The sequence below is a fragment of the Henckelia pumila genome, chromosome 1 (assembly GCF_033568475.1).
Source record: "Henckelia pumila isolate YLH828 chromosome 1, ASM3356847v2, whole genome shotgun sequence".
NCBI classification, from domain to species: Eukaryota; Viridiplantae; Streptophyta; class Magnoliopsida; order Lamiales; family Gesneriaceae; genus Henckelia; species Henckelia pumila.
Window position 1 is genome coordinate 86,836,838 of NC_133120.1, and position 27,666 is coordinate 86,864,503.

The window sequence follows — 27,666 nt, forward strand, 5'->3', positions numbered from 1 at the left end:
ATAAAGAACTGAAATCGCAAAGTGACAAACATATAGGACCAAAAAAGCAATTTTCCCTTAAATATTTGTTTGTATAAGAGTTGTAGAATAGTTTTGAACTGTTACATGAATAAAGTGTTCTTTATGTATAATTTTTTTTAAAAAAAACATCTAAGAGGTTTTTATGATTTTTTGAATAAAAATACATATTAAATAATAATTATAAAGATTTTTCTATCAATCTATTCATATAATTTGACCGAATCTCCTTAAATTTACTTGTTGAGGTTTTTTTTATTAACAGAAGGTTTTAAGCTACAATCTATTATAACTTAAAAATTATTTTATCAAAAAAATTTTAAATTTTAGATTATTTAAATATATATCTGATTTATTATTTACATATTTCGAAACACAATGTGTTTTTTTAATACAATGTGGTGTATTTATAAATTTTTGTTTTTGAATTTTTAGCCTAAATATCTATTGTTGCAAAATTTAAGAAAATAATATATTAGTTGCGATATTTGAAAATATTGATATAAAATTTTTATTGAGCTTGTATTGTGATTATTTAGTTAAAAAAATCAAAAGTTGAATAATTGTGAAATTTTAAAAATAATTATTTGTTGAAATTTTTTGAATTTACAATCGGGTAAATCATAAAATTAAAAAAAGAAAAGCATCAACTTAATTTTAAACAAAAATCATATATCGATTTTTTTATTTAATTTATTATATAAATTATAGTTTAACATTAAACGGAGCCAATCCCAATTAATTTTTAATCATGGCTCCATCCTTGCAACATAAGCTCCTAAAAGAGCTTGATTAAAAATTTAAATTACACCCATATTTTCATGAGTCTTGGCCGGTTCAACCGCGCGTAGTTGCAGTCGTTATGCGTGCACGTGGCTAAGTACTCCTCTAGCGGTCGAAGGAATTACAACATCTAGACTCTTCTTTATGTGGCAAAAGTTACTATAGTTTTACCTCAAACAAATAGTCTAAAATCATATGTAGAAACAACATAAAGATAAATCTATCATAAGAATGTCGAAAATAAGGAAAAACAGTATTTGATTGGAAAACAATCAAATTTTTTTAATCATCATATCATCAATCTCAAGATTACATCTTAATTAATCAATAACATGGTTTGTGGTTGTAATGAATACATAATCTCATCGGATTAGTCATCCCACTTGTATTTTGGTGGCGGAGCAGGTGCCGGTGAGGGTACATATGGAGGCGGGTGGTGGTGACATGAGTTGCCATCTAAACTTGAAGTGGTCATGCCGCAGCCATCGAAAGATTTTGGAGATGGCTTAACCGGTTCTAGCTTAATGACATCATAAGAAGTAAAATCAACCATACAATATGGCGGCAAATAATAATCCCAACAACACTAAGGAGTATTTTGCGCTAGACATGGTTTGTTGTTGAATAAATATGTAGATTGTGAATTTGATGATGAAATAAGTGGGTGAAATGCCACTTTTTTATAGGAGGGTGAGACCAATTCTTTCAATACAAGTGTTTCTGTAGCTTTTTGCATGCATTTGAATTTGTGTTTGTTTTATCTTTATCTAAAAGCTAGTGTGGGGTCAAGGATAATCTAATTGTATTTTTTGGACTGATATTCTGTATTTCATCACGTCTTACTTATTTAAGTTTATCTGTTTTTTATATATAGATTAAAAAAAAAATTGGAAATGTAAATTTTATAAATCAATTTCTCATTTTACCCATATATCTTGAAGGTTTAAATAGGATAAAAAGTTTATTCTAGTATTTATATTGGTTAATAATAATTATAATAAAAATATATTGGTTAATAATAATTTAAAGTTTTTATAGATTAAATTTTCAAACATCTTCTATTTATTTTAATTTCAACTATAGAATAGTTTATTTTTAGTTGCTCAAACCCTTTTCAACTCTAATAACTACCCATTTCAACTCTAATAACTATTTAATAGAATTGTTGTCCAATTGAACTTAACTAATTTAAAATGAATTTAAATTTTTTTAATAAAAATTCGTTAAAACCATTTTTTTAATTTTTTAAAGGTTATTGTCTAAAATAATACCTCGCTGATATTATAAGTTCCTAACATCTAAGTTTGTAAGCGGTTTGAAATAAGTTGAACCAAATATCTTAAAAATTGAGAACGAAGCAAGACGGAAAAAATAAAATAAAACGCAATTACATAATATTTAATTATAGGAAACTGTGTATTAGAGAAATGGATTTCCCAAATAAATTAAATCTTAAAACATCAATAAACAAATATGTTAATTTTGTTGGAAAAGAATTTCTCATAAACAAATTTTAATTATTGAATTATATAAATATAAAAATATATTACATTAAATATAGTGTTTAATTCATGTATTAAAATTTCGCATCCTTGTAAATTCAAAAAATCCAGTTTTAGTTTTTGAATTTTCATCAAACGATTTAATTAATCAAAGATGATTAAAAAAGATAAAATTTAATTTTATGAAGTTAGCACAATGAAAGATCTTTCATTGATGCCTACATATTACCAAAAGACCAACACAAATTGGAATATATATGAAAATAGAGATATTAAAACGGGTTAGTTGGAACTTGGAGTTACCGACTTTTGATCTGTCGCAAACCACACTAGACAGGTTGATTAGGAAAGATCTGATCCCAAATGCACCTATTTTAAGTGGTGGGAGTGGGACGAACCAACTTAGAAAATTTACGTGAATGAATAGCGACTTACACATCTTCTCCAATTATTATTCATTATGACCTTTTCAATTATTGTTCATTTTTCGTTGACCCTTACATCGATCCATGCATCTTCGGTTTTTTTTATAATTAATTTAAAAAATAATTTTTTTTAAAAATACTTTAAGTGGTGGAGTTTTGTAAAATTACTGCAAAACTCCACCACCAAGAGTGCAAATATTTGCAGGGTCCGCTCAAGGCTGCAGTGGATGCTGCAGTCTTTCTTCTTTTTTTTAATTTAAATTTTTAGTTTTTTTGTCTTTGTTATTTTTTATTTAAATATTTTTCATGTACTGAGACCAGATAAAAAGATCTTTATAACATATTGAAACAATATTATTCGATTTTTGTTATTTTGAAATGATTGGTTTACCAAAAAATTATTTTTTAAAAAAATATTAGTTGATTTATTAGATATTGTTTAATTTAAAAAATTAATATTTTTCATAGGTTGCATTAGCACATATGTTAGAAAATATCGGTTGAGTAGATGCTACTCGCAGGGTAGTGCCCTGCGGGTGACGTGACGGCGCATGATTAGTTAAAATCAGTGGTTCCCACGTGAGATCCACTAATTTTGACCAATCATGGGGTTACACATCACCCGCAGGGTAGTGCCCTACGGACGACATGTACTAAACCGAAAATATCATTGTTATTTTTGTGATTTCAAAATTAAAATGATTGTTAACCGATAAGGTGAAATAGGGTCGGGACCTATAACGTAACCCTCATATCGTATCCAATTCATGTCCCGAAAATAATCGGTAAATATTTTTTATCTCGACGGGATTCCCGATCCGTCCCTAAATAATATGTTAATATATTTTATTAATAATATTATTAATATATTAAACTGAATATTATTGTGTCTCAGCTTATATAATAATTAAACTATGACTTATTCGCATAATTGTATATTGTCGAAATAATAGAATAATAAATCATGAAATAAAATTTTATTTTTGTGTATTTTTTAAAATTTATATTGATAATTTAGTTGACTCATATTTATAAATTATAAGTATCTAATTAGAACAAATATTAATAAGAGATGAAATTTAACGTTATATTTAACAAAATTTATCAGTACCATGTATCCAAATATTTTATTACTAATTATCTCTCTATCCAACGAAATCCCAAAATTCGGACTCCAAAATGTCTTGGCTACGGGATCGAGAAAAAAATATTTATCGATTATTTTCGGGATAAGAATTGAGTACGAAGGTTACGGGACAGGTACCGATCCTATTCCAACTTAGAAGTTAACAATCATTTTAATTTTGAAATCACAAAAATAACAATGATAATTTTCTCACATATGTGCTAATTGCAACCTATGAAAAATATTAATTTTTTAAATCAAATAATATATTATAAATCAACTATTATTTCTAAAATAAATAATATATTACAAAAAATAATTTTTTGGTAAACCAATCATTTCAAAATAACAAAAATCGAATAATATTATTTCAATATTTGATAAAAATCTTTTTACCGATTTCAACACATAAAAAATATTTAAATAATAAATAACAAAAACTAAAAAACTATAAATTAAAAAAAAAAAAAAAAAAAAAAAGAGGAAGGCTGCGTCGTCTGTTGCAGCTTTGAGCGGACCATGCAATTTAATTGCAGGGTCCGCTCTTTGTGGTGGAGTTTTGCAGTAATTTTGCAAAACTCCACCAATTAAAATAATTTTGAAAAAAAAATTTATTTTTTAATTTAATTATAATAAAACCCTGCATCTTCATACTCTCGAGTCCATTAATTGGTAGTTGGGTTTTTTATTTTTAATTTTAAAAAAAACATTATACTTACAGCGTCCGCTCATACTTGCAGCGGACGCTGCCAGCATTTTTATTTTATTTTTTGGTTTTTTTAAAATTAATTATATAATTATTTATACTTTGTAAAATAATTATTTATTAAGTATTATTTATTATTAGTATGACAGTTTTTTTTTTCAAAAATTTGAATTTGAATTTGAATTTTTGAATTGAATAATTATTAAGAAAACAAAAAAAATTTACGGTTAAAAAAATTAGTTGATTAAATAAATTTTTTTGATAAGATATATTTATAAAAAAATTATTTAATCTAAATATACATATTTTCATTACATTTATTTTATTTTTAAAATGTAAATCATATTTTTAACTTAAAATTTGGGTAACAAAGTTATATATTTATTTTAATTGGTTTGAATATATAGAGGTTCATCGGTTCTGTGAATAAACGTAGAGAAGTTAATTCAGATTTATTTGAACCGAATTGATGAAAAAATGCTATTAGGAAATTTCTCAACTCGAATTTGAGCCGAATTGATGAAAAAATGCTATTAGAAAATTTCTCAACTCGAACTCGATACAAAACAAAATCATCTCAAAATATATGAACTCGAACCGACCCGAATATATGAACTCAAACCGACCCGAATATATCAGAATTAATCCTCTAGGTCTATCCATAGAACTTAATGACTTACAAAGATCTAGACGAATTAAAATAAGTCAATAACTCTGTTAACAAATTATTAATACAAGAAATAAAATTTATATTAAAAATATGTTTATTTAATTTAACTAATTTATCAAAATATGTTTATTTAATTTAACTAATTTTTCATAAATATAACTGATCACAAATAAATTTATTTAACTAATTAAGTTTTATTGTTTTATTAGAAAATTGATTAGCGGAGTTATTGACATATTTTAATTTGTTTGGATCTCTGCAAGTGTAACGACCCACAATATCAAGACGGGTCTTTTCAGCGTGCTTATGTCCTCACTCACACGCACCCTGAGAAACTTCCCAGGGGGTCACCCATCCTATAATTGCCCCAAGTCAAGCACGCTTAACTTTGAAGTTCTTATGTGATGAGCTCCCGAAAAGAAGATGCACCTTCTTGATATGAGCAGTACATATGAAATCTTTTTAAGCTCTCCTCAACTATGTAGTCCCATACCTACACAGTCTCAAAATCCCCTCTCATTCCGGCACGGGATCGGTTCATTCATGTCTCCCTCCGCCTAGAAGCCTACCAGGAGCCGCTCATTGTCCGTGCGACCTCTTGGCACCGGCGATCACTCTCTGCCTCCTCAGCCCCGGGCGTCACATGCCCACCAGCTTCCGCTTGGTTCGTCCCCGAACCATATCGTACTAAGAGAGGTCGGCTTTGATACCATTTGTAACGACCCACAATATCAAGACGGGTCTTTTCAGCGTGCTTATGTCCTCACTCACACGCACCCTGAGAAACTTCCCAGGGGGTCACCCATCCTATAATTGCCCCAAGTCAAGCACGCTTAACTTTGAAGTTCTTATGTGATGAGCTCCCGAAAAGAAGATGCACCTTCTTGATATGAGCAGTACATATGAAATCTTTTTAAGCTCTCCTCAACTATGTAGTCCCATACCTACACAGTCTCAAAATCCCCTCTCATTCCGGCACGGGATCGGTTCATTCATGTCTCCCTCCGCCTAGAAGCCTACCAGGAGCCGCTCATTGTCCGTGCAACCTCTTGGCACCGGCGATCACTCTCTGCCTCCTCAGCCCCGGGCGTCACAGCAAGTCTCTTTGGATAGACTTAAAAGATTAATTCAGATATATTCGGGTCGGTTGAAGTTTAATATTTTTCGAGATGATTTCTTTTCGTCTCGAATTCGGGTTGAGACATTTTCTAATAGCATTTTTGCATCAATTCAGCTCAAATAAATCTGAATTAACTCTTCTACGTTTATTCAACCCGATAATAAATTATTTTTTGTTTTCTTAATAATTATTCAACCCGATCATAAATTCAAAAATTAGATTTAAAATTCAAATTTTTGAGAAAAAATTGTCATACTAATAATAAATAATACTAAATAAATAATTATTTTACAAAATATAAATAATTATACAATTAATTTAAAAACCAAAAATAAAAATAAAAAGGGGTGCACATGGGGACGTGCAAATTGCAAGTTCCCATGCACATGCTGATGCTAGCAGCGTCCGCAGTCAGCATGAGCGGATGCAATATTTTTCTGGAGCATGCATTATTTTTAATAATGTTTTATTTTTTTAAATTAAAAATAAAAAAACCGTAGTTGTTACATGTACATGTCAAAGCTATTAATACCTACGCTTTATTGATACATCTTGTTTTTAAAATTCATGCAACTTATGTGTCGCCAATGAAAAGTAGCTCCCGTATCAACTCGACGGATCATCGATCTCACACTTAGATTATGTTTGCAATTTATTTTTAAATATTGCAAACACTATCTTATTTTTTCAAGTTCAATAGTTGCTATTTAGGCTACTATTAAAATTTAAAACATCAAAATTCATATGACTTTTATTATTAAATTTTCATGATCAGTAATTAACTCATTTCGCCTCATGACTCCAATTAATAATAACACACATTCGTTCTCAACGAGAGTGTGGCGAGAGGCAACTTTCCGAATCATGGGGCCAATAAAGACATTTCTCAAGAAAGACGTATTTCCAACGGCCAACCAAATTATGGGTCTACCCATGGGTAGGATCGAAGTAACCAAGCCAAATACGTATGAAATCTTAGCAAGTTTTGTGTACCTATAAACGGACACTCAAATTTGCTCGAATTCTTATCCAAATCAAACCAAATAAAACTTTTTTCCGAAAAAAAAAAATGGGTTTGAAGACAATTTTCTTTCATGGCTTTTTCTTAGCTGCAATTCTTATTTCCCAAGTGGCGGCTAGGCAATTGGCTGAAACTTCCATTTCTGTGGATAAGCGCAAGTGTCATGCATATAAGTTCTATCATTATTTATTTTTAACAGAGATGTTTTAATTAAGTAATTGAATCAGATTGCAGTTAAAAATAATTCACAATAAGTTCTATAATTTATTTTATGTAATAATTTCTCACTTGGTAAAAAATGAATCCGTGTGCGTTCTATCTATCTTTTCAGCAAATAATGAAGTGGATAAGACAAATGAAATCACAAAAGAACAATATCCCGGAGGTGGATTCAGAGGCTATCCCGGGTTCGGGGGTTTTTCCGGTGGCGGATTTGGAGGATATCCGGAGGAGGAGGTGGCGGGATTGGTGGTGAAGGTTGTCCTTTTGGTTGTTGTGGCCCAAGCTAGCTACTTCAGGCCTGGAGGCTGTACATGTTGTAGTTATGCAGATAAGGTTGACTCACAAAATGAGCTTCAAAATTAAATTATGATAAGTCATGTTGTTATATCCTACCCAAGATTAATTGAGCACAGGATTCACAATTAATGCGTCTTTATCATAATTCAAAATTAAAAATAAATATATTTTAATTATTAAATTCTGTACTAGTTTAGAGGTATCTAACTGATTTGACTACAAAAAAATTGCTTATTTAGCTACGGTTTTTAAAAAACCGTGGCAAATTTAAAACCGTGGTTAAATAACCACAGTTAAAAAAACCGTGGTTATTTAGCAACGGTTTTTTAAAATCGTGGTTAAATTAAAAACGGTTTTTAAAAACCGTGGTTAATTTAACCACGATTTTAAAAAAACCTTTGCTAAATAACCACGGTTTTATTTAACCGTGGCTATTTAACCACGGTTTTAAAAAAACCGTGGCTAAATTGGCCACAGTTTTAAAAAAAATCGTGGTTAAATAGCCACGGTTAAATAAAATCGTGGTTATTTAGCAACGGTTTCAAAAATTAACCACGGTTTTAAAACCTTTGCTAAATAACCACGGTTTTATTTAACCGTGGCTATAAGTGGCCACGGTTTTTTAAAAACCGTGGTTGAATAACCACGATTTTTAAAATCATGGTTGAATAACCACGATTTTTAAAACGTGGCTACATTTAATCACGGAGTTTTTAATCGTGGTTAAATAACTACGGTTTTATTTAAATCGTGGCTAAAAATTAGCAACGGTTTAACTAAACCGTGGTTAAATAACCACGATTTTAAAAAACCGTGGTTAAGTGTAGCCACGGTTTTAAATAACCGTGGTTATTTAGCCACGGTTTTTTAAAAATCGTGGTTATTTTTAGCCACGATTTTTTTAAAACCGTGGTTAAAATTAACCACAGTTTTTATAAAATCGTGGTTAATTAGCATGATATACATCCTCAATTATTTCTTCTTTTTTTTTCTATCATTTCTTCTCCATTCTTTCACTTTTTTTTTTGCCATTTAAAAATTTTCTTAATAGTGTAAATTAGATCAATCTAGAGATTTAATGACTTTCATTGACTTTTTTTATGATAAACTTTTGTGGAGTTGATAGATTTTTATTGACTTTTATGAAATACCACGGAGTTTGTGAAAAGAATTCTATGGAGATATATAGACTTTTTTGCAAGACATTTGCAGACATTTACAAAAATTAGTAGACTATTTTTAAATGATAGACTTTCGTGGAGTTAATAATATTTTTATATGTTTATATTCGATATAATTATTATCCTTATATATATGTGTATATGTTTGTGTGTGTCAGTGTTTTATTCTATACATGTATTATTATAAATTTTTAAATACAGTTAAATTACAATTAACAATTAATGAACAACATATATACAATAATACATATATAACGTTCAATAATACATTTAATTTTTCTCTCCCCTCTTTCAATTATATAAAAAACATTAATTTTATTTTATAAAAAAAATAAATAGCAATATTTGTTGCTATTATTATTTTTCATCAATTTTGTGGCATAAAAGTTCTACTAGTTAAAAATTAAATAACTTTAGTTTATAAAAATTAATTGTATACATCATGAATTAAAATTAAAAATAACAAAATCATCTTCAAAATAACTGTTTTATATAATGTTGTTAATGTGCGTGATTTTTTGAAAATAAAAAACTTTTGTTGTACAAAACTGGATGTCTTCTAACTATTATTATTATTCCTAATTTATTTAATGAAATTGCCATGTCTCAAAAAGTAAAAAATCTCGTTAATGAATGTTCCACTGTATTTATTATTTTATGAACCTAAAATTTATTTTGGTACATGAACTATTGATAAAATGTCAAATTGATACATGCAGTATTGAAAATGGCTTAATTGGTACATGATCCATCTAAAAAGTCTATTTATCCTTTTGTTTATAAAGATTTTATTAATTACATTATTTTGTTTTCAAAGTTATTTATTGATTAATTTTAAAGATATCATATTTATTTAAATTATACCATGATAAATATTATTTTCAACTCAAATTATATAAAAAAAAATATTGTAATATATCGATGAAAATATAATTAAATATAAATATATGTAACCTAAATTTGTTGACCTTGTTTTAAAATTGTTGTAGCAAATATAATCACCATTTAATATTTCAAAATCTGGTATAATTGTTATGTTAGGAGTCCAAAAAAAAGTTCAACAATAAAAATTTAGATCATGAAAAGTAAATTTCATAGTAAGAAACTTCACTCATTATCTAGATTTACGTGATTCTAATGACATAAAATTTTTTTATTTAAAAATTTATATTTTTTTACTCATGCTTGAATTTAAATATAAATAAATAAATATTTATTTTATTATATTTTTAATCGGTATTAAATATATTTCGTGTATATGATTTATTTATTGCGTGTTGTTTTATTAATATATAATTTTTATATCAAATTTTTTCAAGAAAATGGATAATTATTTAATACAAATAGAAAATATCATTTTACTATATATTGATTAATATAATTAATATATATTATATTTGAACAATTAATTTATTAATGAGTAAAAATAAAGGGTGTTACTGCTCGAAATTGAAAATTAAATTTGAATAAAAAATTGAACTGTTAATTCAATTCAGTTTTTTCTTCTTATTAACTTAATCGAACCGAAAAATGAATTTTACTTAAGCTTTTTGAATGAATAAAATAAATAATAATTAATATAAAAATAACAAAAAATAAAAAATTGAATTTTGGTTAAAACAAAAATCAAACGTGTTTTTAACCAAACCGTTAAATTCAGTTCAATTTTTTATTCGGAATTCGAAAAAACCGAAAATTCAGTTAAAGTTTGGATTTTGGGCAAATCAAAAGTTCAATTCGGTTCGGTAAAAATGCACACCTTTAAAAATATAAATTTATTTTAAAAAATAAAAATACTTATTTCTTATAATTTTTAAAATTATATAATATTTTTTTGATAATTTTAATCAATAAAAATTACTTTTAAAAAAATATACACTCAGTTGAACTTATTAAAAATAATTGGACATAATTTTTTTTATAAAATGATAAAATCGTCTTTTTAGTTGAATCATGTACCAATTAAGCTATTTTCAATAGTTTGTGTATCAATTTATCATTTTTATCCATAGTTCATGTACACAAATATATTTCTCTTTAATTTTTATAACACACAAAAATTAAAATAAATTGACATTTTCAAATTTCAAACCCAATTAATTAAATAACAAATACACGTATTACATATATCATTTCTCCCTCCCTCCTTCCTCACTCTCCTCTCGCGTCCCTTTTCTCATTTTTTTTCTTTTGCATTTTTCGTTCCTTTCACCGCCACTAGCTTCTCCGACGGTCATCCGATTTCAAATCTGAGAGTAGTTTCGGAATCCTCGCGACGGGAGCTAGGTATTGGTTCCCATTTTGCAAGGTTTTGAGCTCGTTTCTCCGAACCCATTTCCGGCAGCCGTGTCGCTCGCCGCCGTTCGTCGCCTAGGCTTAGGGGAAGTTGTTCAGGTAATTTGGAAATCTATTTCGTAGCTTTGATGTATATCTCGAATTAGGGTTCGTATTTGGGGATTTTTTGTTGAATTCGAATCTATGTAATTGATATGTGATTATTTGTTCGTTGTAGGTGTTAATATTTGAGCCTATGTAACGATCGATTTTTCTATTTTTCTGAAATTAATTTCGAAATTTCAGAATATATATAGGATTTTCGAAATTTGGGGCTGAATTATCGATTGTTTGGGTTTGAAATGCTTTAGAATTTGCATATAATAATAGTTTAGGAAATTGTTTGTATTTTTCAGAAAATTCAAAATTAAAATTTGTGCATTTTCGAACCCATATGCTGCTACTGGTTTTCTACATATGCATTTATGTTGATAAGGACGTGAAAAGGAAATGAGGAACCAAAAAAAAAAAGACAATTTGCATAATAAAAGTAATTATTGACCTGGAAGATAAATTGTAACGTCCGTAATTATTTAATTTTAATTCGAGAATATTTAATTTGGGAGTATTTGGAGTTTTGATTTAAATTCTAATATTCTTAAATTATTTAGGATTGAAATTGAATGAAATGAGAAATTGAGGACTGAATTGCAATTATTAAAGTCTTGAGGGGCCAAAATGCAAATAGTTGAAAATGAACTGGACACTTGTTATATTTCTGATTATTCACGTGTGATTCAACCATGTACATCAGATTTTTAGAGGCAAGAACCGAGAGAGAGCAAAAGAACTTTCAAGTTTCATTTCTTCAACTTCCAATCGCCATATCTTGAGTTTCGGGTATCCGATTTCGATTCCGAAAGATGTTTTGGAATCCTTGCAACGAGACCTTCGATTTGATGTAAGTTTTCTCTTAGTTCATCATGATTTGGGAATTCAAAATTGACAGAGATCAGAAGTTTGTATGGAATGGTGTTGATGAGATTCTATACCTTGTTTTATTGAAGTTGAGTTGAGGAATGATTGTTGTATCATGTTCTTATGATTTCCCAGCTAGTAGTCGATGTATATGCTTGCTGATATGTTGAGGATTATGCTGGTTTTGAATCCTATACAGCTGATATGAATGTTAGAATGGTTACGGTTGAGTTTTGATTGCCGAGTTTATATCGATATGCCGTCGAACTTTTGAATTGAAGTGTTTTGCTATCTTGTGCTTGAACTGTTATTGAGCTGAGTCTTAGCTGATGATTCCTTGGTTGTATGCTATGATTTCAGTGTATAAACAGGACACATCGAGCTTGAGAACATCGACTTCGAAACCGATAGAAGAAAGCACAAGGTTGGTAGCGTTTTGCCTTGAAGTTTGGGTTGAAAATTGAGCAAATTTTGAGATAGGTTTGGTGGTTGTCTTGTACAGATTTTGACAAGCTAGAAGACACCTTGAAACCTCACATTTGAAAGGTAAAAGTGGACTATTATTTGAATGGGATTATAACTCGAGATGGTTTGTATCGAGTTCCCTAAATCACATACTTATTTGCTTAATTGCTTTTATATGCACTTCTATGAGTTTTTGAATGAGTCTTTGCTGTTAATGGATGCTTTTATGATGATATATGTTGCATTCATCTTGCAAGACTTATTCCTTGATTTTGAAATGAACAGAGACGTTCGAATAGACGATTTGAGGGATTATATATGTATGGCATGGGTGGTTGACGTAGCCTAGCGTCTGAAATACATATGTAGTGGCTTCAAAGTCTAGAGAAGAAAGATAAGTAGCCCCACCTCGATCGGGAGAGTCGGTGGTTATTTATGATATCTTCTTCTCGGGATCCCAACCGAAGAAACGAGAGAATTGTTAGAGAATCTTGTTTTAAAACATGCATTGTTTTTATTTTATATCATGAGTTTGATATATGCTTGTTATGCATGTTTAGTTGCTTTTACTGGGAAATATATTTCTCACCGGAGTTATCCGGCTATTGTTGTGTTGTATGTGTCATGGCAATAGGCGGGAGTGGAACAGGGCAAAAGCGATCTTGAAGAACAAGGGATAAAAGAGATGAGAGAATAGCGTGATGATCCGAGTTTAGGTGGTTTATTGAGCTGTCAATGCTAGAGTTGAGTCCAAATCATGATCTTGTTGTAGTTACATGTACTAAGACTTGTTGGTTATGAGTTTAATGTATTACTCTTATGTACAAAAACTGGAGATGATGTTGCTACCTCTTAGGACTTAACTTGGTGTTTGTAAACAATGAGTCTTGTTTGATATGTGAGCCTATCTTGAGTTGATTTTAAGGCTTTGTTATGATCTATTTCTGTCAACTTATACCATGTTAGAATGCATGCTAGCTTATGTTTTGAAATAGGCTTTGTTCAAGTTGATAGTAGATGAAAAAGGCATGGAAGAACACATTTTGACAGCAAAAGTTTCTGTTCCTTTTTCTGGAAATGTGCTCGCTCGATCGGTGAAATATCACGGATTGAGCGAGGTCATCGTTGCAGGGACAAAAAGCTTGGAGATTGTGGCTCGCTCGATCGGTGAAATATTGCAGATCGAGCGAGGCCACATATTGATTGCACCCGAGAGTTGGGCTAAGGTGCTCGCTCGATCGGCAGCTTTTCACCGATTGAGCGAGGTGCTCAAATTTTTAAATTTTTTTTTTATTTTGTTTAGACTTTGATTCTTGTCTATTAATTATGATGATTTGATTAAATGAGAGATTAGAACTCGGGTCGTCACAACAGGTGGTATCAGAGCGAGAAAATTCTGGACTAAGATAGATAGCGAGTGGGGTAGATCGAGTCTTCTTCCTTGCTTACTTATTTATTATGCTATGATTTATTACATGCTTAACTTACATGTTATAAATGCTAGCATGTTTTACTTTCAAGTATTTTATTACAGGATGTTGTATTTATTTTATTTGAAAGTATGATTAATGATGATTAAAGTCGCATGCTTATTGCACTATCTGACATGATAAAAGCATGTGATCTGTTGTTTACGACATGCTACCTGATTATCTGAGTTGATTGGAAGCATGTGTTATCTGAATACCTCGATTATTTATTTATGAGTGAATCAGAACCGAGTCTTGATCAGAGGAGGACTGAAATAGATTTGATGATTCTGGTATCCTAACTCTTTTGCTAAATCAGATATGTCTCGACGACCAGGCCGACCTCCTCTCAGACCACAGGTTCCTACTCCTAGGCCAGAGCAGACAGTGCATCCTCTGCCTGAACAAACAGTGGTACCTCCGACAGTGCCTCAAGTTACTGCAATTCCGAGTAATGAACAGGGAAGTACCTCTCGAGATATGACAGATATGTCTGCTACACCAATGGAAACGTTGTTGAAAAGATTTCAATCTTACAAGCCGCCAACCTTAAAAGGTACTGAGAATGCAGTCGAATGTGAAGGATGGCTTGATGATATGGAGATGTTGTTTGATTCACTTGACTATGGTGATGAGCGGAGAGTCAAACTGATTGGGCACCAACTACATGAGGTTGCGAAGAGCTGGTGGTTCACGACTAAGAAGGCTCTGGAGCGTAGAGGAACAGTACTCACCTTGACAGTCTTCAAAACTGAATTCTATCAACGATTCTTTCCGGTGTCTTACCGCAAAGATAAGGGTGCAGAGTTTGCTAATCTGAAGCAGGGAAATTTGAATATTGAAGATTATGTTGCAAAATTCTCTACATTGCTACGTTTTTCTCCACACGTTGCCGACAGTGATGAGGCTATGACTGATCAGTTCATTAATGGACTGAATCCAGAGGTATTTACTTTGGTGAACACAAGGCGACCAAATACATTTACTGATGCCTTGAATAGTTCCAAAGGAGCAGAAGCTGGTTTGATACAACAGCGAGGAGCTTTGTATTCTGTTCAACCTCCGAGACAGCCACAATCTTCAGCTCCAATTTCACAACAACCTCCTCGGTTTGAAAGCGGTGGCAGTAGCAGTGGCAAGAAGAAATTTTGGCAAGCTCGAGGAAAGCAGTTTAAGAGGTCTGGGAGCAGTTCTTCGAGTTCGAGTGGGTCAAAACCGAAGTCTGGCATGGTTTGTAACAGTTGTGGTGGAAGTCATCCGACTGATCAGTGCCGAGGCATATTTGGGAGTTGCCATATATGCCATCAGCCGGGATATTTTGCGAGAGTGTGCCCTCAAAGGGGTTCCGGACAGTCACGAGGTACAGAGTCATCACGATCAGTGGCTCAACCTGCGATGCAAGCCTCATCTGTCCATTCCTTCCAACCACCACACCCACAGCAACAACCAAGGCCAGGAGGGAGTCAGACAGGTAGCCAGCCTTCAAGACAACATGCTCATGCCTTTGCACAGAAAGAGGAACAGGCACAGGGAGCACCGGATGATGTTATTGCAGGTAACTGTTCTCTTTATGGTTATCCTGCCTATGTATTGATAGATACAGGTGCATCCCATACATTTATCTCCGAACGGTTTGTGTCATTACATGCTTTGCCTGTTGAATCTTTACCTGTTGTTGTATCTGTCTCTTCTCCTTTGGGGAGAGGTCTTATATCAATTCAGACAGTTAAGAATTGTTTATTACAGTATGACGGTAGTGAAATAGAGATAGATTGTATTGTGCTTGGTTTGTCTGATTTTGACTGCATTATCGGAATTGATATGCTAACCAAGTACAGAGCTATCGTAGACTGTTTTCAGAAAGTGGCGAGGTTCAGACCTGAGATGGCTGGAGAATGGAAGTTTTATGGTAAGGGTTCTCGTGCTAAGATTCCTCTGATTTCTGTATTATCTATGACCCGACTTTTGCAGAAAGGAGCGGAGGGGTTTATTGTTTATACAGTTGGTGTTTTAAAAGCTAGCCCGAATCTGGCTGATTTGCCAGTGGTTAGTGAATTTGCGGATGTTTTCCCTGATGAGATTCCAGGACTACCTCCGTACCGTGAGATTGATTTCAACATAGAACTGATGCCAGGTACTGTACCGATTTCTAAAGTACCTTATCGAATGACACCAGTTGAATTGAAGGAGTTGAAAGATCAGTTGGAAGATTTACTGGCCAAGGGATACATTCGACCCAGTGTTTCTCCTTGGGGAGCTCCAGTACTGTTTGTCAGAAAGAAAGACGATTCAATGAGATTGTGTATCGACTACCGGCAACTGAACAAGGCAACGGTAAAGAACAAATACCCTTTGCCTCGTATTGATGATTTATTTGACCAGTTGCAGGGTTCTTCGGTGTATTCCAAGATCGATCTGAGATCTGGGTACCATCAGCTGAGAGTTAGAGATTCTGATATTCCGAAAACTGCTTTCAGAACCAGGTATGGCCACTATGAGTTTATAGTTATGCCGTTTGGTCTGACAAATGCTCCAGCTGTATTTATGGCTTTGATGAACCGTGTGTTTCAGAAATATCTGGATGACTTCGTTATCATTTTTATTGATGATATTCTGATATATTCGTAGAATTTGATTGATCATTCTGAGCATTTGAGAACCGTGTTGAAGACTTTAAGAGCTGAGAAACTGTATGCTAAACTGTCGATGAAACGACCCAAACATTCTAAAATAACATATGCGGAATTTTTTATTTATTTATTAATACTAAGTAAAATAGATGTACATACATGCCCATACATATATGCACAGAATAAACAGATTTAAAAATAACATAAATAAAATGCAACATTTTTACTTAAATAACTGAGTCAAACTTAAATAAAATACTGTCAAACAATCCACTTAAAAGTTTGCATGCAATAAAAATTATTTAATAAAAATAGTACTAAAATTCACCACTGGAAAGACATAAAAGAAATAAATAAGAAACAGAGTTTAAAAATTCTTAAAAATGTTCATAAGGACTCAGCCGACGGTCACGAGGGATCACTGCATGTCCGCTCATACGTCCTCGCCACCGGTAGGAACTACATCTTCCTCTACGTACTCACCTGCACCATATAAGTGTAGTGAGCCTAGAGACCCAACATGCTAACATAACAAGGGTTTAAAATAATTTAAATAACTGGAATACTAATACATAACATATACATGAATGAGCATGCTTAAAAATTATGAATTATAACTTAAAATCTTACTTAAACTTGATCTTAAATATAATCATATATTACATACATAAACATTGTTGAGCATAACATTTTTCTAACATCGCATGGTCATATCCGTAGTGTAACCTTAAACTTAAAAGTTCGACTAATCAGTCTCTTAAAACCAACGTACGCGGCGGTGAAGAATCACCTCTTACTGGTAGTAAACTACCCTTAAATTGACAGTAAACTGCCCTTAACATGTGGGGACTTGTCCCCCTTAAATTGTTACACTACTTCAACTTCCAACATAAAAATTATTTTCTAGCTCAACCTTAAACATTAAATCATGCCATAAAATTATTTCATGAATGCATGTACTTAAATAAAATGTGTGTCCTTCATATATATTTAATTTAATTTTTATACTAACATATAAATACTAAAATAACATTCATGCATAAAATAATTAAATATATATTTAGGACACATGCAATTTCTCTTGGTTTGTGCTAGACTGCTGGCCCTAACACTCAAGCCCATTTTCTTAAATTCTGGCTCATTAACACTGAGACTGATCAATTAACATTCTTAAGCCCATTAACACATTTCTAAGCCCAATAAATCAATTAAAGTCCATTAGCACATACTTGGCCCAATAACAACTTAATCTGGCCCAATGGGCCCAAAAGCCCAAAGACTGGCCCAATAACTTCCATGGGCCCCCAAGCCCATAAAAATTATTGGACTAACTTAATTAAATTTATTTAAGCCCAATAATAATTAAATTTAACCCAAATAATTAAATGGAACCCAATTAAATTTTTGGATTTAATTAGGCCCATTTAACACTTAATTAAACTTAAAACTTAAAAATAAAAATACCCGAGCCCGACTCACTTAACCCGGACCCGAACCCAATAGACTTTACCCATGACTACTGAACCCGACCCGGATCCCCCAAAACCCTACACCCGAACACCCCCTCCCTTACCTTAGCTGCGGCCGTGAGCAGCAGACCTTCTTGGTCTGCTGCCGGCCAGCTCCGGCCGCCCCTGGCCGGAGCGCCGCCGCCCAGATGTAGCCCACGTCTGGGCGGTCCTAACCTGCCCTGGCTCGGCCTCAGCCCTTCACCCTAGCCCAAGGCCGAACCCCCCTTCCAGAAACCCTAACCTGCGCACCCCATGGCTTCTTCTTGCACCAGCTCACCCAGGCCTCTACCTAGCCCATAACCGACCAAGCCAAGCTAGCCTAAGGACCCCGACGAACCCCTTGACAGCCCTGACCAGCAGCCATGCATGCCCCCTAGCCAAAAACGTGAGCATGATTCACAAAAACATGAACAAGTGCATACATTCAACCCATCTCTATTATTTTCTGAAAATCCTTGAATAAAAACTGATGCATACCCAACACACACATATAAAACTGATATGGTGAAAGAAAAGTGAAAGAAAACATGCCTTGCACCGTAGAATTAATAGGGCAAAGTGCGTAGAACGTTTCCGGGACGACGGTACGACGAACAACCTTTCTTGATGCTTCAAAAATATCGAGGCTATGGAGTCCTTCTTGGAGGCTACTTGGTCGATGAAGGAGATGAATAATGGGGGAGGGAGGCGGCTAGGTTGTAGAGAAAAGGATTGAACGTGAGGTTTGGGGTAGATTTAGGATTTAATTTGGGTATATAGGATTTTAATAACTAATATAGGGAGATAATAACATAAATAAAATAATCTTAACTTTTAAAAATACTAACTAACATAACAATTAATTAAAATTCCGAATATTTATTTTAGGGAATTTTAAAGATAATTAAAAGTCAATATTTTGGCTAAATTTGGATAAAAATGGACTTCTAAAATTATATAAAATTAAATACTGATAATTTTGAGGAAATAAAACTCAAAATAATATTTTTGGGCTCCTAAAAGACTCATAAAATAATTTGGGTAGAAAGTTGTCATCTCGTCCGTCCACGGTCCCGTCTACGCGATAAAATAATTAAATTTCCATAATTCATGAAAATCACTAATTATGGGTTAAATGCTTAAAAATAACTTAAAACATGCACAAATAATTTCACATAAATATTTAACCCATAATCTAAAATTCTAAATAAATAAAATCCCTAATTATGCATGCGAATTTACGTACTAAAAATACTGGGTGTTACAGTCGAAATGTGAGTTTTGGCTGAAACAGGTTGTTTTTCTTGGACATATCATATCCGAAAATGGTATAGCTGTTGATCCAAGTAAAGTCGAGGCAGTGATCAATTGGTCGAGACCAACATCTGTTCTTGAGATACGTAGTTTCATGGGTTTGGCTGGGTATTATCGTCGGTTCATTAAAGATTTTTCCAGTATTGCGAAGCCGATTACTCAGTTGACTCAGAAAAATGCTCCATTTATCTGGTCTGAAGCTTGTGAATCCAGTTTTCTTGAGTTGAAGAAACGACTGACCAGTGCACCAGTCTTGACGATTCCTTTAAGTACTGGTGGTTTCACTGTTTATTGTGATGCATCTCATCGAGGTTTGGGATGTGTATTGATGCAGAGAGGGCATGTGATTGCTTATGCCTCACGACAGTTGAAGCCTCACGAGACCAGATATCCGATTCATGATCTTGAATTGGCCGCCATTGTATTTGCTTTGAAGATTTAGTGACATTATCTGTACGGGGAACAGTTTGAAATCTATTCTGATCATAAGAGTCTGAAATATTTGTTTTCACAGTCAGAACTGAATATGAGACAGCGGAGATGGCTTGATTTGCTGAAAGATTTTGATTGTGAGATTAGATACTATCCGGGAAAATCGAATGCAGCAGCTGATGCATTGAGTCGAAGGGTATGTTCTTTATCTTTATCAACGATTGGTGTATCCCATTTGATTGAAGACTGTTGTTGTTCTGGATTAGTATTTGATATGAATTATCAGCCTCTGCGACTTTATCAAATTCAAGTTGAACCAGAGCTACTTTTGAGAATTAAAAAAGCTCAGAAACTTGATCAGAATGTGCAGAATTCGATTGAGAAAGTCCGATCAGGGCATGTATCTGAATATCAAGTTCGAGATGATCTTCTTTATGTTCATAATGGCCTTGTAGTGCCTGATATTTCTGATGTGTGACAACAACTACTGAAAGAGGCGCATTGTAGCCGTTATAGCATTCATCCTGGTGGTAGGAAGATGTACAATGATCTGAAAGCTCATTATTGGTGGAAGCAAATAAAGACAGATATCACTGATTTTGTAGCTCGATGTCTGAATTGCCAACATGTGAAAGCTGAGAGGAAGAAACCGCCTGGTTTGTTACAGAGTTTGTCCGTGCCTGAATGGAAATGAGATCATATTTCCATGGACTTCGTGACGAGATTACCTCGATCTTCTAGAGGTTGCGATGCTATCTGGGTGATTATCGATAGATTGACGAAATCAGCGTGTTTCATTCCTTATCGCATGACGTATAGACACGACCAGATGACAGAGATTTATGTCCGAGAAGTTGTCAGATTGCATGGAGTGCCGAAATCTATTGTATCAGATCGTGATCCTCGGTTTACATCACATTTCTGGCACAGCTTACAGAATGATTTGGGTACTCAGCTACATTTGAGCACAGCGTATCATCCACAGACAAACGGACAGTCTGAGCGTACCATTCAGACTTTGGAGGACATGTTGAGAGCTGTAGTGCTTGATTTTGGCACTAGTTGGCAAGATTCACTACCCCTTTGTGAATTCTCGTACAACAACAGCTATCAATCGAGTATTGAAATGGCTCCGTTTGAAGCTTTATATGGAAGAAAGTGTCGATCTCCTCTGTACTGGGATGATATTTCTGATGTACCTGACACTGGACTTGATATGATTCGAGATATGACTGAACAAGTGAATCTTATTCAGAAAATAATGAAGACAGCTCAGGACAGACAAGCGAAGTATGCCAATATTCGACGTCGACCTTTGTCTTTTGAACAGGGGGATCGTGTATTTCTGAAGATTTCTCCGTTCAGAGGCACCGTACGATTTGGCAAGCGAGGGAAGTTGTCTCCACGCTACATTGGTCCGTATGAAATTCTGGAGAAAATAGGCAATCTTGCCTATCGATTAGCTCTTCCTCCGGCTTTATCTGGAATACATGATGTCTTTCATGTATCGATGCTTCGAAAATATCTTGCTGATGAATCTCATGTGCTTCAATCTGATGAGGCTGAACTCGACGAGACTTTGAGTTATTTCGAAAAGCCAATTCAGATTCTTGATCGAAAAGAGAAGCAACTTCGAACGAAGACTATTCCACTTATGAAAGTTCAGTGGAGTCGTCATGGTATTGAAGAAGCAACTTGGGAGACAGAATCAGATATGAGGCAACGATTTCCAGAGATGTTTCAATGATGTGAGTCTCCTTTAGTTTTCTGTTATCTGATATACATTATGTGCTGTTCATACTGGAGATTTCGAGGACGAAATCGAGTCTTAGTGGGGAAAAATTGTAACGCCCGGAATTATTTAATTTTAATTCGAGAATATTTAATTTGTGAATATTTGGAGTTTTGATTTAAATTCTAATATTCTTAAATTATTTAGGATTGAAATTGAATGAAATGAGAAATTGATGACTGAATTGCAATTATTGAAGTCTTGAGGGGCCAAATGTAAATAGTTGAAAATGAACTGGACACTTGTTATATTTCTGATTATTCACGTGTGATTCAACCATGTACATCAGATTTTTAGAGGCAAGAACCGAGAGAGAGCAAAAGAACTTTCAAGTTTCATTTCTTCAACTTCCAATCGCCATATCTTGAGTTTCGGGTATCCGATTTCGATTCTGAAAGATGTTCTGGAATCCTTGCAACGAGACCTTCGATTTGATGTAAGTTTTATCTTAGTTCATCATGATTTGGGAATTCGAAATTGACAGAGATCAGAAGTTTGTATGGAATGGTGTTGATGAGATTCTTTACCTTGTTTTATTGAAGTTGAGTTGAGGAATGATTGTTGTATCATGTTCTTATGATTTCCCAGCTAGTAGTCGATGTATATGCTTGCTGATATGTTGAGGATTATGCTGGTTTTGAATCCTATACAGCTGATATGAATGTTAGAATGGTTACGGTTGAGTTTTGATTGCCGAGTTTATATCGATATGCCGTCAAACTTTTGATTTGAAGTGTTTTGCTATCTTGTGCTTGAACTGTTATTGAGCTGAGTCTTAGCTGATGATTCCTTGGTTGTATGCTATGATTTCAGTGTATAAACAGGACACATCGAGCTTGAGAACATCGACTTCGAAACTGATAGAAGAAAGCACAAGGTTGGTAGCGTTTTGCCTTGAAGTTTGGGTTGAAAATTGAGCAAATTTTGAGATAGGTTTGGTGGTTGTCTTGTACAGATTTTGACAAGCTAGAAGGAACCTTGAAACCTCACATTAGAAAGGTAAAAGTGGACTATTATTTGAATGGGATTATAACTCGAGATGGTTTGTATCGAGTTCCCTAAATCACATACTTATTTGCTTAATTGCTTTTATATGCTCTTCTATGAGTTGTTGAATGAGTCTTTGTTGTTAATGGATGCTTTTATGATGATATATGTTGCATTCATCTTGCAAGACTTATTCTTTGATTTTGAAATGAACAGAGACGTTCAAATAGACGATTTGAGGGATTATATATGTATGGCATGGGTGGTTGACGTAGCCTAGCGTCTGAAATGCATATGTAGTGGCTTCAAAGTCTAGAGAAGGAAGATAAGTAGCCCCACCTCGATCGGGAGAGTCGGTGGTTAGTTATGATATCTTCTTCTCGGGATCCCAACCGAAGAAATGAGAGAATTGTTAGAGAACCTTGTTTTAAAACATGCATTGTTTTTATTTTATATCATGAGTTTGATATATGCTTGTTATGCATGTTTAGTGCTTTTACTGGGAAATATATTTCTCACCGGAGTTATCCGGCTATTCTTGTGTTGTATGTGTCATGGCAATAGGCGGGAGTGGAACAGGGCAAAAGCGATCTTGAAGAACAAGGGATGAAAGAGATGAGAGAATAGCGTGATGATCCGAGTTTAGGTGGTTTATTGAGCTGTCAATGCTAGAGTTGAGTCCAAATCATGATCTTGTTGTAGTTACATGTACTAAGACTTGTTGGTTATGAGTTTAATGTATTACTCTTATGTACAAAAACTGGAGATGATGTTGCTACCTCTTAGGACTTAACTTGGTGTTTGTAAACAATGAGTCTTGTTTGATATGTGAGCCTATCTTGAGTTGATTTTAAGGATTTGTTATGATTTATTTCTGTCAACTTATACCATGTTAGAATGCATGCTAGCTTATGTTTTGAAATAGGCTTTGTTCAAGTTGATAGTAGATGAAAAAGGCATGGAAGAACACATTTTGACAGCAAAAGTTTCTGTTCCTTTTTCTGGAAATGTGCTTGCTCGATCGGTGAAACACGGATCGAGCGAGGTCATCGTTGCAGGGACAGAAAGCTTGGAGATTGTGGCTCGCTCGATCGGTGAAATATTGCAGATCGAGCGAGGCCACATATTGATTGCATCCGAGAGTTGGGCTAAGGTGCTCGCTCGATCGGCAGCTTTTCACCGATCGGGCAAGGTGCTCAAATTTTTTTTTTAAAAAAAAAATTTATTTTGTTTAGACTTTGATTCTTGTCTATTAATTATGATGATTTGATTAAATGAGAGATTAGAACTCGGGTCGTCACATAAATTATTTATCTACAAGCGCAAAACTTGACTTTGTTTGCTCAAATTCAATTTTGACAACTCATGTTTCCATTTTTTTTGAGGGCTCCGGCTATAATTTAATCGAATGGACTATGTACATCTTAATTTAAATTTTAATTAAAAAGGATATTTTAAAAAAAATAATATATGTTTTTTAAAAATATTTTATGTATGCGTGTAAAAATTGCTTAGTTTATTTGTAAGTATTAAAAAGCTATAACGTGTAAATCATGAGATTCACGATTGGTTACATTCTTATAATTAGGAAATAAGGGTTGTGTTTCCCCTCTAGATAGCATCTTCTTGGTTTTTGGCGTCTCTCCCAACATTCAAGCAACTCGAAGGTACAAATTTTAATAGTATAGAGTTTAGGTGTTGGACTTTTCATGGATTTGGATGTGTTATGTATAGGATTGATTTTTTAGGTTTCTTATTTTGGTGTAAAGAAATGTATGCTATTAGTGTTCATGGACTTGGTTTCCCTTAGGCTCTTCTAATCCGATTTTGCTGTTTCTCCTGACAATTTTGATCGCTTTTCTCTGTTGGATTCATGGTTTTCATTGCTACTTCACGTTCGAATCTCTGCAGAAGTCCATCTTTGAAAGTTGCAGAAATCTGCTCGAGGTTGTGTTGCTGATGTGGATGATTGGTGGAGTGTTGGACCTTGTTTCTTATTGATTTAGAACGTCTTTGGGGTTTCGACTTGCTGTTGTTTCTGAGACACTCCAAGTTCTTGTTTATTTACTTGTATTGCGCTTCTGTGTTTCAGGTGAGTTGTGGTTGTGCTAAGAGTGGTTATATATTGTTTTTACATCGTTTGTGAATTGTTTGAGGTGATTTGGGCACTTGTTTAGCAGCTGGATTGCTTCATGACGTGGGCACACTTTCTGCTCATCAAGTTTAGTTTTTTCTGTTTTGTTTATGCCAATTCCAATCTTTCATCATTTTAGTCCCTCATTCTTGGACATGGCATTGATGAGATGTACATATTTTTTTATGTTATAAATGACCTTAATGCGGAGTTCAAACATATGGTGGATTACTCGACGAAATAATCAACTTTGTTCATACTCTTCAAAGACAATTTGAGGTAAATTTGCTAAGCTAAACTTATAGGCAATAATTTAGTGAAGGGACAAAGAAATTAAAAAATGTTCAAGTGAAGACATTATTTATTTTTATGCTTCTCTGCTCATGCAACTTAAACATGACACAATAATATAAATTTTTCTTTATTTGTACATGTATATATAATGTTCATTCTCTTTTGCTAGTGGTAACTTTTTTCTATAAATTTTTTTTATCTTCAACAGTTTGCTCAAGTTCTTCACCTTATTTCATTTGTACTCTATTATTTGGCTTTAAATTTTTCACAAAGCTCTTGGAAAGAAGAATCAAGAACTTTCTAGGTGAGCGAATCACCTTTTTCTTTTCATGATTAGATATATTGTTTTTTAGGGTTTATTTGTGGAATTTTGTTGTTTTGTGGTGGTTGATTAATTGCTCTAGTTTTTGGTGATGGTATCAAACCCAAATCTTGTTTAATGTGTTGTTCGACATTTGCAAAACTGCTTCCAAGGCTCTAGTGGAAGTAATGATTTTATATATTATTTTATTTGTCAGCCTCTAAGCAAGATGCACATAATTTTTTAATAACATCTGTCACTGACTCTCCTATGTTGTAGTATGATGGACGAGGTTCTATTTCTGCTTGGTTTTCATCAAGCCTACGATTTTCAGCCACCAACTCTCCTGCTCGTGGATGTCCATTCTCAGGTCTACAATATTTTTTGAAAATTTTACTCTATAGTATATTGTTGTGTACCTTAATCTTCTTGTAAAGTGTGGATTCAAAACCATTTAGCATTGCTTTGAAATTGATTAGAATTGTGTTTATGGTATTTGAATATTCTGAAACAGTTTCAGTTTTTTAGCTCATTTCAACATTGTTTGGAAATATTCTCGCGAGCTACCACCGTCAACCGTCATCAACAGCTACCAGTTTAGATCCAACTTTTCTAGTTTCGTTCTTCAATGTTTTTAGGCTTGTTTCAGCTTGGTTGCTGCCCATTTTTGCGAGGTACTGTAGGATACCCGGAAATGAGTATCAAAAGCTTTGAATTTAATTCATTTTCAACTCATTTATGATACTATATTGATGTATTAATGTCGTTTATATTGTAGGTTATACTATCGGACGAGTTCAAGTTATATTTTCAGGATATTGTAATTTCAAGTTTTCGGTACATCTTTATATTTTAAGTTTTGTCTTAACCTTAATATTTCTGAAAGCTTAACCGCTACATTTTTTTTTTTTAGACTGACTTTGCATTATGTATTTTTGGATACTACTGTTGACGCACAAGTTAGTTCTTTTGTATTCTAATTGAAGCTAGAATGTAGTAGTTGTTTTTTTCTTCATTTTGTCGCGTTTTGGAATTTTTAGGATGAGTTTATTTAATACATTTTAGTGCATGCCATGGATTTTAGGAATTGCTGGTTATCATTTTATTTGAAAATTTTGAATGGAATTAAACTAATGGTTATGAAATATAGGAATTGCTCATATCATTTTATCTAAAAAGGTATTGTTGCTTCATCTCATTCACACAATAAGGTTATGGACATGTTGTTTTAGCTATGTATTTAGATTTTTAAATGTTAAACTATATAATTTTGATTAGTTTTAGTGTTTGTTGTGGGATTAGATTTATTTTTTCTTTGTTTGATTTTATGTGTTCTTGGAGAAATTTTTTATCTTTGATACATATTTTCATTAGTTTTTATGCAATTGATCTTCTGTGGCTAATTTAGATTAGCCACGATTTTTTTCATTTCCGCGTCAAATTTAGCCACGGTTTTTTCTAAACCGTGGTTAATTTAACCACGGTTTTTTTTAATAACCGTGGTAATTTTAACCACGGTTTTTTTAAAACCGTGGCTAATTTTACCACGGTTATAAACAACCGTGGTTAATTTAGCCACGATTTTTTAAAAAACCGTGGCTACATTAACCACGGTTTTTTAAAAAAACCGTGGCTACTTTAACCACGGTTTTTAAAAAACCATAGCTATTTTAACCACGGTTTTTTTAAAAACCGTGGCTAATTCAGCCACAGTTTTTCATAAAACCGTGGTTAATTTAGCAACGGTTTTTTTAATTCCGTGGCTAATTTAGCCACGGTGTATTTAAAAACTGTGGTTAATTTAACCACGGTTTTGGTTAAAACCGTGGTTAAATTTAGCCACGGTTTAAAACCGTGGCTAAATTTAGCAACGGTGGATTTAACCACGGTTTCAAAAACCGTGGCTAAAATCGTGGGTAAATCAATTTAGCCACGGTTTTGGCCGTGGCTAAACTCCAATTTTTTTTGTAGTGAATTCATTCTATCTGTCTTTCTTATAATTTCATTTTCAAAATTGATAACATACATAAAAGTA

At 33.2% G+C, this 27,666-nt stretch overlaps 2 protein-coding genes across 6 annotated transcripts in view; both read left to right on the top strand.

Moving 5' to 3' along the window:
- Positions 1-27,666, top strand: part of LOC140890721 (glycine-rich protein-like) — a 68,396-nt gene that overhangs the window by 34,963 nt on the left and 5,767 nt on the right. The window contains exon 1 of one of the 3 annotated variants that reach the window (XM_073298753.1): positions 10,449-10,463. The exons of 1 other annotated variant lie outside the window; for it this stretch is intronic. The gene's annotated coding sequence lies outside the window, so the exon portion shown is untranslated. Of the gene's footprint in view, positions 1-10,448; positions 10,464-10,647; positions 10,653-27,666 lie in introns of those variants that run through there. One more of the 3 variants, XM_073298759.1, reaches the window with a different exon arrangement.
- LOC140875397 (uncharacterized) lies at positions 11,227-23,728 on the top strand. 3 transcript variants are annotated; one of them, XR_012148429.1, is made up of 8 exons: positions 11,227-11,465; positions 12,160-12,306; positions 12,684-12,747; positions 12,826-12,869; positions 22,205-22,351; positions 22,729-22,792; positions 22,871-22,914; positions 23,467-23,728. XR_012148429.1 is itself a non-coding variant. In XM_073279062.1 (8 exons), exons 5-6 carry the CDS (start codon positions 14,579-14,581, stop codon positions 22,733-22,735), a joined length of 2,169 nt encoding a protein of 722 aa, XP_073135163.1. In that variant the 5' UTR covers positions 11,227-11,465; positions 12,160-12,306; positions 12,684-12,747; positions 12,826-12,869; positions 14,577-14,578; the 3' UTR covers positions 22,736-22,792; positions 22,871-22,914; positions 23,467-23,728. The 3 variants fall into 3 exon arrangements, 1 of the variants encoding a protein (XP_073135163.1); XM_073279062.1 differs by lacking the exon at positions 22,205-22,351 and adding an exon at positions 14,577-16,740; XR_012148428.1 differs by lacking the exons at positions 22,205-22,351; positions 22,729-22,792; positions 22,871-22,914; positions 23,467-23,728 and adding an exon at positions 13,423-13,683.